This window comes from Ambystoma mexicanum, chromosome 12, assembly GCF_040938575.1.
Source record: "Ambystoma mexicanum isolate Mex_15411 chromosome 12, UKY_AmexF1_1, whole genome shotgun sequence".
In the NCBI taxonomy this organism is placed as follows: Eukaryota; Metazoa; Chordata; class Amphibia; order Caudata; family Ambystomatidae; genus Ambystoma; species Ambystoma mexicanum.
Genome location: NC_090936.1, coordinates 19,145,465 through 19,157,687, shown reverse-complemented (window position 1 = coordinate 19,157,687; position 12,223 = coordinate 19,145,465). Strand labels below are relative to the sequence as shown.

General features: G+C 48.6%; 1 protein-coding gene across 2 annotated transcripts in view; it reads right to left on the bottom strand.

The window, feature by feature from the left end:
• Window positions 1-12,026, bottom strand: part of DCLRE1C (DNA cross-link repair 1C) — a 106,362-nt gene extending 94,336 nt beyond the window's left edge. The window contains exon 1 of one of the 2 annotated variants that reach the window (XM_069627831.1): window positions 11,677-12,026. In XM_069627831.1, the coding sequence (XP_069483932.1) occupies window positions 11,677-11,965 (289 nt within the window). In that variant the 5' untranslated portion in view covers window positions 11,966-12,026. The remainder of the gene's footprint in view (window positions 1-11,676) is intronic. The other variant, XM_069627830.1, reaches the window with a different exon arrangement.
• Window positions 12,027-12,223: the final 197 nt, after the last annotated feature.

Here is a 12,223-nt window from a genome sequence, read left to right as displayed (position 1 = left end):
GACTTTCTGTAGATAAGGGGGAAAGAAGAGTCTATGAACTACTCTAACACTAGTATTACCTTCACCTCACAGGATTTGTCCATGAATTGTTCAGGAGATCCCTTCCTCTATATGAGAGCTGTTGAGGGGTTTTACCTAAGCTTAGGCGCAGATGTTGGAGCGGGAACCTATTATGCTCTCAGTCTTGTCCTAAATGCTTGAGGATAACCCTCTTTAGGTCTTCATAGGGAATCCTCCTATGTGGGTGTAAGGCTTGTTGTGCTTCTCCGGTAGTAATGGAGCAAAATATTTGATCTAACGATAGCAGTACTACCTGGTTGTCTCCGCCACCCTCTCAAAGTTGATGATCAAAGCTTCTTAAGCTTTTGTGAGATGGTTGGGGAGACCGCACATTCTTGTCTCTCAGCAATCACACCCTCTAGCGCCGCCAGCGTCTCCTGATGTTGACGGCTGATGGTAACCTGGCCATCCACCATAGTCCACAACAGGTCTTCCATCTTCGTTTGATCCGGATCTTGGGGAGTTAGTTTGCCCTCACGACCATTAGGGGAGAATACTTCCTCCTCGTCTGAACTGGCAGAGTTCCTCCACTGCCCAATAAGAACTGGTGGCCCACTCCCACCATCTTGGACTCTGCTCCACTGGCGGATTTTCTCTTGAGCCTCTCGTTTCTGATCCAACAAGCTTCAGCTATACTCTTCTGCTATGGTGATGCTTTTTTCAGAAAGATTGTTTGGGACGGAGAGGTTGTCCGAGTTTCACTTTCGCCGTAGAGCCCTCCGCTTCTTCAGGTACTAGGTCTAGGCTTAGAATTTCCAATTCTATGCCCATCTCCCAAACCGCTCTGTCCCACAGTATAAGATTGTCAGTTAATTAAGAGTCTCCTGCTTCAGATCTTCTGTGTTGCTTTGGCATCGGCCAACCTCTATGTCATGGTCTCTAAAGCCCATTTCTCACACCATGTGTCACAGATTGAACAATAATCACTCAAGTCGCAAAGATGTTTCAAGGGTTTTGTGGGCCTGAGGGCCATCCCTCTCTCTCCATCTCATCTTGTTTCAACACTCCACCCTAACCAAGGCTTCCCCCACCACTGGTTAGTAGATATTGAAGGTTAACCCTGTTTAAAGTCTGTCTTGTCCTGTGGTAAGGACGTAAAGGCCAATATGGCCTTCTCTAGCTAAGACTCCCTCAGGAACTTCTGAGCTGACCCAGTATTTTTCGTACATTTCTGAAATTAAATGCCGAATGCACGATTTCTGCGCATTCGGCTGGGCCTGAAAACACTGAATCCTGTAATACCGAACAAGGGGAGCGGACGTTGCGGGTGTCCCCCACTTCCCGGGTACGGTAAAATGGATTTGGGGGTTGCGTGGGTTTCCCCCGCATCCATTAGATGGAACGCAGGAGACAAAGTCAAACAAAATCATAATAAATTAAAAACCAGCACAGCGCCAGAAGCTCCCACCCACTTTGGGGTTAAGGAACTGACATCGGGAGGAAGGTTGAGAAGCGGGAAAGCAGGTAAGTACGACGCAAACAATTATAGGAAAGGGGTCGTTGATGGTGGGAAGATTACTGCATGCCTCCATTTTTGGATTTGGCATATTCGTATCCGACATTTAGGGGCACGCAGTAATCACAGAGCTGCTGCCCCTACTCTATCCAATGGTTAGTAGTCTAATTGGTTTTTGGGACAATGCCTCGCACCTAAGCGGTTTAGATTCAGGATTTTTCTTTCACTCCCACTCTCACCTCTGCTTTTCTACTCTTACTGCTTCGGTTCTCCTTCCTACTCCTCCCACTTTTCTACTGTCCCATCAATGTTTCATCACTCCTCCTCGGTCTTGCAACCCACTTTTATGTTATTCTTCTTCACATGCCTACTACTCCACCCTTTTGCTACTATTCTTTCTTCCACCCACATACTTCCTCCACACTACTGCTCCCCTCCTCCATTCACTCCTGCTTAGTCTTGCTGCCACCCTTTGATGTGACTCCTACTCCAACAACCACTACTCACTTCCTTTCGCTACTATGATCTCCACTCTACTGCTCCCTTTCTCTACACTACTGCTCCCCCTCCACCCTATACAAACACCCTCATTTCACTCTATGCCATTCATTTCACACCCACTCCTTACACAAGCCTTTCTACACACTCGTCATACAAATCGGCAGTTACACTACAGTACCACTTCCACTCTCTAACCAATATCTCACCTGCTCCACAAATTGCCTCCACAGTCAGACCCTCATTCCTGCTGGTCTCTTGGTCGTCCTCCACCTCCACCCTCCCCCGAATAACCTGCTCTTTTTGGTCCTCCGTTATTTTTCCTATCCTTCCAGGGGATTGGTTTCCTTTGCTTGTCCAATATGGCTCTGTCTTCCCCACCCAGAGTGTGTGTGTGCATTGCAAAGATATAAGTAATGGGCTAAGCCTCTCCCACTTTCCACACGCAGGGTTTCCACAGAGCAGGAATGGCATCCCAGCATGGTAAGCATTTGTTTTCCTGTCACAAGGCTTGATATGTTATGCATGCTTGTGTTAGTCCACCTGGAGAAGAGGTGGTGGGTGGGGGGGGGGGGGTATTTCTCCCCCTTCAATCTCTGCTGGTGTAATGGTGGTTGGCATAGCCTTCCAGTGGCCCTGCGATGATTGTCTCTTGGCCGCATATTTGGGTATTTTACCCGGCGTGTCACTCTTTTCTAGCGGTGCGCTGCACTTCTACGGGGGGCACAGCCTCACACTGGGTTTTCTTTTTCAGCAGTCTGACAGTCGTCACCTTCCCTGCTCAGTACCCGGGGCTTGTGTTCTGGTTTCTCACTTGGGTTTCTTGGCTTGCCTCCTGGACGAAACATGTGCTCTCTGATACTGGAAAGTATATGTTTGAGGTACATCATCATACTGGCATGGGTGAAACACCTTGTGTATAGGCGTATTATAAATACCAAATAAATAAAAGGGGGGCAAGAAATGATTCCTTCTCAACTGCCGTCAGAGTTCTGGATTTCTCCATATCCTTCGACCCTCCGGCTGATATGGGTTCTGTCAGCCAAACAGCAGACAAAGTGGAGACCCTTTAGGAGCCACGGAAGAATAAGCACCCTTCCTTAAGATAATCAAGAGATGATACAGGAGCCGCTGGGGAATAGACTATAGATCCTTAATAAGCACAGAACAGTATACACTGAATCACAGGCAGTATGAAATATACCTTGAACCAGGGTTTACCTTGGGTTAACTGTATGCCACTTTTAACCTAGTTGAGGCAACTGGAAACACTGAACAAGTCACCAAGGAAAGTACTACTGAACTGAAGGCTAAGTACCCATGACTAGAAGAAACTAAGAATAAAATCCAAAAATGACCTTAGTACGTGGAGTCCAATAATGGGGCCCTAGCAAGAAGGACCATTAAAAGAACAATGCCTGCAAGCACTGCCTCTCGTTTTATATCGAGTGCACGGCTGTCGAATCCAGCGTGATGCGTACTGGCATATTAGAGGAAAGGACCTGCATACCCCGGCACGTGTCGTACCGGACCCAGAACGATTCTTGAACACGCTAAGAGACCATGTGCTGGGTCGGCGTTCTCCGTTTCACCATATCGGCCCTTCCTGGGAGAAGTTGTGCGGAGAGCCCCCAGCCTCCATAGCAATAGGCGAATACAGTGTGCGCCATCCCGCTCGACGCCGCCAAGTCCCAACAGGTTCTTACCCTGATGCTGAGAAAATAAGCAACAGGTGTAGATGCAGGATAAAGGATGTACAGGTAAAAACCTGTTCTGATTCACTGCCAGCTAAATCCGAAGTTACCAATAAACACAAGCTCATTCCTGGACAACCAGCTTGACGGATACACCATTCCTCTGGTTCTTTAACAGGATGTCAGTGTGGTGAATTTGTGGAAAAGTACAAGAATACCGGATTAGACCACTGAAAGGACATATATGTTTGTAACCCTCAGCCAACACAGAAATTCCTCACCCCATCCTAAGATGCCAGAGAAAAACCAACACAGAAATTCATCACCCCATTCTATGATGCCAGAGAACCAGTGTCAAGGTACAATATTCTGGGAGGAGTGCACTATCCAATTAAAGTGACCCAGCAAAGGTTAGGTGACTCACCGTACTAACGGACTGGTTGATCAAGTTTGCTAAACACCTCAACAGATGTCATTTTTTCTGTAAAGCAATGGCTGGTCCTGTTATCCACAGCATCTAAAATGGCGAATCTGTGTGCCACTTTAAGCCAGGTGTTGCAGTGCTTGTGTAATGTGATCCTATCTTTATCAGTCCAAGGTACAATATATGGACAGGTAAAAGCCTGCCTTCGCTTGTGCAGCTAACCTGACCCATCTCACATGTATGGATACAGCCATCTGGTTTTCAAGTTGCAAGAAAGGTTGATGTATGCAGCTTTTAAAGTGCCAGACTGGCCTTGCTGACTCATAACCAGTGCTCCTCATTAGTATAACGAGCAAAGTGAGGGAATCGCTAGGAACAGCAGCCTACCATGCACCCTTAGAATGTTTAAAACAATTGACGCTCAGTCATCTACCTGTCGCATGGGGGGAGAATAAACGGGCGACCCACCCTCACGGCCTCACGGTGGACACCACTGGGAAAGAAGTAATGCCCCTGAGCAAGCAAGTTGTAGATGTGTGTATTTGAGGGGTAAGAAAAATATATCATGAGGTCCATTTAATACATGTATTTTTTTATCTATGCATTCGTGTAGCGCCAAAAACCGGAAGCATCATGGCACTTATACATTGTAGGTAGCTGGTGGAGACATTCTGAGGAAGCATACAGAAGCAGGAGGTACACAGTTCTATTTATCAAACAACCAAGTCTTCAGGAGTTTACAAAGGCGATATGTGAGGGACCATTTCTGATGTAGGTCGAGAGTGAGTTCCAGTGTTGGCGCAGTGATGCAGACACTGGAACACCCCCCCCCCCGTGCTCGTTTGCATTTCAATCTAGGAATTTGAAGAGCAAGGCTGGAAGAAGCGAACTGAGCGCACCTAGGGCTAGTAGAGATGCAGGGATTACGGTATGAGGGTGCTCCATTATGAATGCAGCAGTGCGTAATCACTAGAGTTTTCGATTTGTTCCTTGCTTCGATGGCTAGCCAGTGGCTCTTGCATCTTGTGACGCAGAGATGTGCTTGGAGTGTTTAAGGCCCACAGCAGCACTCACTTAGGGCCTTGTTTTGTAAAATCTGAAGTTTGGATAAGTTCTTGTCTGAGGTGCCCAAAAATAGCACATTGCAGTAATCCAATTTACTGCAAATGATGGCTCGGCGGAAGTCAGCCAGTTAGTTGGAGAGAGGCATTTTCTGCTCAAGGCAATACATTTGGCAGTGTACGCGTGGAGGAGGACAGAGCGTTAATTTGTTTGGACATGTTAAGTTCAATGTACACACCAAGAGTCTTAAGGTGCTTAGAGACCTGGATGGTGCCATCAATTGTGTAGGACAACTCAAGGGAACGTAGGCGCAATGGGGGAACCCATGATGAGCAGTTCAGATTAGTTTAGTTTCGTCATCGTTGAAATATAGGTTATGGTGGCCATCTAATTATGGATGATGCCGAAGGTCCGGTTGATGGCTAACATCCTGCGCATAATTTCCTGAGCTCAGGAGCAGGATTTGGGGGTTGTTGGTAAAGTTGGTATAATGTATGTCAATGGAATCCAAGTGATCAAAGAGGGGCTTGTTATGGATGTTGCAAAGTGTGGGGGCAGTGCAGGGACCTTGAGAGACTCCAAACGGGACAGGGATGGGATCTGCAATGGCATCTCCAATGAAAACCCTGGAGGTGCGTTCACTCACAAAGGATTTAATCCAGGAGGCTGCGTCTCAGGAGAAGGGAAAGTTGGATAAGAGACGTTGGCAGAGGATGTCATGATCAACAAGGACAAAAGCAGCAGAGAGGTCGAGAAGGAGCAGGATGGCAATGTTACCTGAGTCGCGGAAGCCATCTAGTTGGATTTTGAGATCAAGGAGGGCTGTTTCTATGCTGTACTTGGGACGAAAGCAGATTGGAGCAAAGCAGTTGGTTTTGCACGAGGTAGATTTGGATCTGGGAATGGGCTATGTGGTCGAAAATGTTTAGAAGAAAAGGTAGTGTGGTGATGGGCCAGTAGTTGGTCGTGTTAGGCAGGGTTCTTAATAAGGGGAGAAACCCAGGCTGCTTTGAGGCAGTGGGGTGTTGGGTAAGATTTTCATTTCTATGCCAAATCTTCCTTACCCCTGCCAACCCCAGAACTTTTTTTGCTGGACGTGGTGATTATTTTTCCTTGTTCTGGGTAAGAGGGAATCTTTTTCCCCACTCACCCATTCTTTTACTCTTTATGGGGGACCTTTTTATGTCTCTCCATAGTGTATCTGTGGATGCATAGTTCCCTATAACTCTTGGGCTGTATCTTTTTTTAATGCAGTTGTGCTGGGTTGCCTTTGGGATTCCCTTTTCAATTTCTCCAAACAGGCCTTGGGTGAACTATTGTTCCCATGGGTAAAGTAGGATTACCAACCCCTTTACATTTTATAAGTGAGACCAGCACACCAAACCTTATGTGGAGTGATGGGGAGCTATTTCTTTGGACCCATCTGCAACCCTCTCTCCTTCCTAAAATAAGCCTGGCTGTTCTGTCTATGCTACCAAATGTCTCAGCCTTATGCTAAGAGTGGAGTTTTGTACTGCTGCAGATATAGTTTTATGAAGCCCTTAGTTGGACTCTAGAAAAACTGTACTAACCGGGGTGACGGTGTTCGTGACAAAGGAGGCACTGAGGAATTCAGCAATGGTGGGTTCCAGAGTAGCTACACAGAATTTAACTATGTGGGCCGGGCAGGCATCACCTTCGCAGTTTGAGGGTTCAATAAGTTGAATGGTTTTAAGGACTTCTTCTGTGGAGAAGTTAAACTGGGGAGGTGAGGGTTGATCAAAGTGCGGCAGAAGAGACATCGGGGTGGGGGTTTGGTCGCAAGTTGGAGTTTTTTGGCTGAGATTTTGTCTCAAAGTTTGTCAATTTTATTAGATAGGGCTGTCTGAATGGTTGTGCACCAGGATTAGTCAAATTGAACTGGGGTGTAATGGGGATGGCGAAAAAGCTCTTTAGAGTAGGAACTGTCTTTGGAAATCCTCTTGTTGAAGAAATTGGCTTTGGTGGTAATGAGTGAGTTGTGCAGTATTCGGCTGCCATGTGGAAGGCATCAATGTTGGCTGGCGTGGGGCGTTTTCCTCAGGAGTGTTCTAGTGTATGTTTGAGTCGGTCGAGTGAGAGCAGCAATCGGAAAAACAACTATTGGGAAGTCTGTTAGGTTTAAGGGTTGTAGATTTGAGGGGGCATGCTGGTCCATTGTGAGAGAAAGGGCCTGTTGGTCATGCAAAGTCACAGTCTGTTGGGAGAGACTAGTTAGAAGTGTGGCAGCAAGGGCTTCTTCAGTAAGTTTGCAAGTGTTGTGGTAGCGGATGGGTGGCAGAATTGGCCGAAGGGCGAGCATAAGTCAATTGTAACTCAATGAGAGAGTTGTCAGTCCAGGGCATGGGGCCGATAGTGGTAAAAGAGACTGAAGAGTCGAGTGTGAGGAGCCAGTCTAGAATACGTCCTTTGGAGTGGGTTGGATTTGTGTTGGGAGAAGTCCATATCGGGTGGTGTCTTGGTTGCTCTGGAGTCAGAGGCGTCCTTGAAGCCTAAGTTAAAGTCATCTAGAAGAGTGAACTTGGTGGCAGGTTTAATGAAGAGAGAGAGAAATAGAGGAATGTCCAGTTTAGGGCTGTTCTGAGAGTTGGGTTGGAGGTAGATAAGTAGGAGATCGATGGTGGTTTGCGGGCTGAGGTTTGGACAGTAGCATTCCATATCCTGAATGAGAGGGGATAGGGAACTCTCTGGTGGCTAGTCAGAATTTGGCAATGAGGGCAACACCACCTCCTGGTTTGTCAAGACAAGGCTCTGAGGATGGAATAGCCTGGCGGGATAGCATGTGCGAGGGGCGGACCCACTGCACTTGCACTGTGGAGCCAGGACTAGTGACGGCCAAGAGGTTGAGGTGATATTTGAAGAGGTGGTCAACGTGAGGGGTGTGGGCGCAAAAGGACCGCGCAATGATCAGGGCACCCTTGAGTTTAGTGAAATTGTCGGGAATGGAGATGATCATGACACTATGAGAGGTTGGTAAGCTGTAGGGAACATGGGTTGGAGGGGTGAGGTGCAGGAGTAAAGTCGGAGGACTCAGATAGGGATGTGGCTGTAAATGAATTAAGGCTCAGGGGCTGTTCGGGAGCGTAGGCTGGCTGTTCTGGCAGCACCTAATGGAGGCCGAGCTAGAGAGGATCTGGGTAATATGAAGGAATAAGGTGGGGTGGTGGGCGGGGAGCAGGGAGAAGAGGTGATGGCGGGTTGAGGTAGGAAAGGTAGGAGACTGCAAGCCTGGTGGGGGTAGGCAGGAGGAGGGGTATAGGGAGGGGGTAGAAACAGGGTAGGTTTGGGGAGCGGTGGAGGTGTCTTGGTGACCAAGATTTAGTGGGAGCAGGAATGCTGCAAAGGAAGCTGATGGCAATAGTCAAGCCTAGAGGGCACGCTGTCTGCTGGCAAGTTGGAGCTTGAGGTTGAGTTCAGAGGGGTAGGTGAGGAGAGCATTTGTAGGAAGCATGTGGAGGGGTGCATTCACTTAGAGCTCTGAAGCTGGAGGCAGGCCTAGACAGCTTACTTTGAGGGGTGAAGCTCAGTCTGAGGGGCTCCACAGGCAAGGTGACGGAGAATCGGGGGTGTGGAGGGAGGCTTTGGGGATTCTACTGCCGCTTGTAACTGCTTGGATAGAGGTGGGAGCCAGGCAAGCAAAGACAGGCCAGTGCCATAATCAAGTGCCGACTTGGGCACCATGTAGAGTGGTTATTGCTTTGAGGCCAATCATGCGAGGCGCCATGGTGGGAGTGACCAACGCTCCGGCTGGTCTCGAAGATGAGGAGGTTGGGTGTAGCAGCAGCCATCTTTATTATATTTTTTTACATTGAGCACTAAACCCAGGAGCATCAAAGCACTGTTACAGAGTAATGTCACAAGTCAGTGTTACAAAATAGGTTACATGGCGAGAAGACAAGTGTCATGTGCTCTAAGTGAAGAGCCAGAATTTTAGCAATTTAAAATATTTATTGTTCGCTTGTTAGGCTCTTTTACAGCAAGTAAATTCTGTTTCAAAGCACTCGCAGGGAGGGGACATGGGGATGAGAAACATTAAAATACATACAAAAAGAATTAAATACAGTGGGGGGGGCAATCCCACTATGCCTTGTGGGTGTTCAGAAGGTGCAAGTGCAGAAGGGAAGGAGTAGGTGCTAGGGAGCTTGTGCATGAGCAACAAGTGAAGTGCAATGTATGGTAGGTGTAAGCCTCCAAGATGGAGGGTGTGCCAAGACAAGTGCTGAGGCTAGACAGAAGCTGGGGCCGATTTGGTGTGGGAGGAGACCAGAGGATGCATAAGGGCACTGGACACCAACAAGCAACTGTGAGATTAACAGATGAGAGAAAGGGGGGTGGTAAAGGGGAATGTCTTGAGGAGCTTCCGAAATTTAAGAAAGTCCTGCTCAAGACAAAGAGGGAGGCTGTTCAAAGAAAGAAGCCGGCTGAGGAAAGTGATTGGCGGCCTGCCCCCTGTTTAGCAAAACACTTTACACACAGAGTTGGTGCCAGAGGAGCACAGAGGTCTAGAGAGGGAATATTTAGTAAGAGAGAGTTGTAGATAGTGTGGCCCCTGGCCTCAGAAAGCCTTATGTATGATACAGAGGGATTTGAATTTAATCCATGAAGCAACCGGGAGCCAGAGAAGACTTATTAGGGCACAAGAGTTGCAGTCCCTGGGCTTGAGGCCAAGGATAAGTCTTGCAGCCCTATAGCTGGAGGTGTCGCAGAGTGGAAGAAGGTAGATTCAGGAGGGGGATATTGCAATAGTCGAGCCTAAAGAGAACCAGGGCTCGGATAACATTGAGCTTCAGGGGGAGGGTTAGCAAAGGTAGAATTCCTTTGAGAAGGAAGAGCTGAAAGTGGGACTTCTTGGCAATGTCCTGAGTTTGAGGGAGAAAGGAGAGAGAAGAGTCGAAGAGGACTCCAAGGCTTCTGGCTTCAGAAGAAGGAGCTGGGCGAGAGCCCCATGGAGGAAGGCCAGAGTGAAGGGAAGAAGTCAGGAGCAGGGGTTCAAATGGGAAGGATCTCCGTTTTGCTGGCATTGAGGCAGAGATCATTTGAAGTGCACCAGGCTTGGATGGCACATAGGCAGTCTGGGATGGTGGCAGGTGCAAGAGGGTCAGCAGGAAGTTTGAAGAAGAGTTGTGTGTGTCTGCATAAAACTCGAAGTTGGGGGTGGGGAGAATAGGAGTGGCAGCTTAGTAAGGTAGATGTTAAAGAGCCATGGCGAGAGGCTAGAGCCCTGAGGGACACCACAGGTGGAGAAGGCGGTAGGAGAGGGGAAGGTGCCCAGGATGACTTGGGAGAATCCGTCAGCTAGGAAAGAGGTCAGCCAGTCCAGTTCCTGCTCTGAGATACCAAGGGAGTCGTGGAGCCTTTGTATGAGGATGGAGTGGTTGACTGGTTCAAAAGCAGAGGAACAATCAAGAAGGATGAGGACAGCTGGGGAGTTGGAATCCAGGGATGCAAGCAGTTCTTAACAGGTGTTCAGAAGAGCAGTTTCCAAGCCTCTTGATGCTCGGAATCCAGATTGATTGTCGGAGACCACCAAAGTTCAGTGAGAGAGTTGAGTTGGGGCAAGGCCAACTTCTCCAGCAGTTTCCTCAGTAAGGAGGTAATAGAGGTAGTTGGCTGAACAGGTAGGGTCTGCTGACATTTTTTAAAGGATGGGGCGCACAAGGGAGTGCTTGAGGATGGGAAAGAATCAGTAGCAAAGGAGTGGTTGCAGAGATCTGCGAGTGCAGGAGCAAGAGAGCAAATGTCCTGGATGGTTCTGGCTGAGCAAAGGGAAACCTGTTTGGAAGAGACAAGGTGTTCTCCTGGAGCTCTATAAGGACCCAAGGAGAACACCTGGTACATGATGGAATGTGTATGTGTGCACGTGATCTGTTTATGCCATTTTATTTGTTATTGCATTTTATTGGGCCATTTATAAGGCACTTACTTATACAGGAAGACAGTGTTTGAAAGTCCCAAAGGGCAAAAGGGAAGGGAACCAAGACACAAGCAAGTGACAATAAATAAATCATAAAAACAACAGCTGCCCTACTAGACCTTGTGATATTCAAAACGTGCAAGCATGGAGAAAGAGGGGGTGCAAAGGGTAAGTGCTGGAGGGTCCGGTGGAGTGGGGGTCACGGAGGGGAAGAGCGTCAAATGTGTTAAGTGCAACCCTCTTTTACACAAGACTGTATCGTCTTAAAAAATAGAATTTAATAGTGACTTGTCATGCCTTGGAAGCCATTTTTTCATAAAAGTTAAATGTGGATGAATTCAAACTTCCATACAGAAGTTATGTTAATACGCTTGCCCCCACAGTGGTGCATAGTTCAGGGCAAAGGTGTGTTAACGGATATATGATAGTAGCATTCTGGCCCGAAGAGTTAATATAAGAGGAAGGTCTGGTAACCCCGCATGAGGAGGGGGGGGGGGGGTCTGTGAATGGACAAGGGTGGGGCGCGCCTGGCTATAGCTCCCGGACTCACCCTTGTGGCAGTGGGACAGGAAGTAGGCTTTGGCCGCCAGGTTCTCCCTGTCAAAGCGGTCTATGGAGATGCTGGGGTACTCCAGCATGCGACCCAGGAAAGTGCTCATGGTGAAGCCCCCGGCCTGAGCAGCGCGGCAGCTCTGCCTCTCCCTATCCCGGAAGTGGAGGGAGGACCCGGTACCCGATCTCGCACCCACCCCCAGCGGGGCCCTGCCCAGAGCCTCAGGTGCCGAGCTAAGTCTAAGCGGGGTCTCGGTGAGCTCCCACAAGGCCCAAAACGGCTGCATGAACGGGATATTACACCGCTGCGGGGCGGCCAATGGCTGCACCTGCCCGACCCAACATGGCCGCCACGCTCCCAGACCACGTGCGGCCGAGACTCGCCCACGGCCTCACTTCATGTTTATATTCCATGGACACGACGAGGGCCAACGCTTCCATAGGTCGGCGACGCTAAGGCATGGACACAAAGGGAGGACTGAAATATGGCCTCCATTCCTAAGTGCAAGCGGCCGACATCTTTACACGTGGTTACAACTCATCAC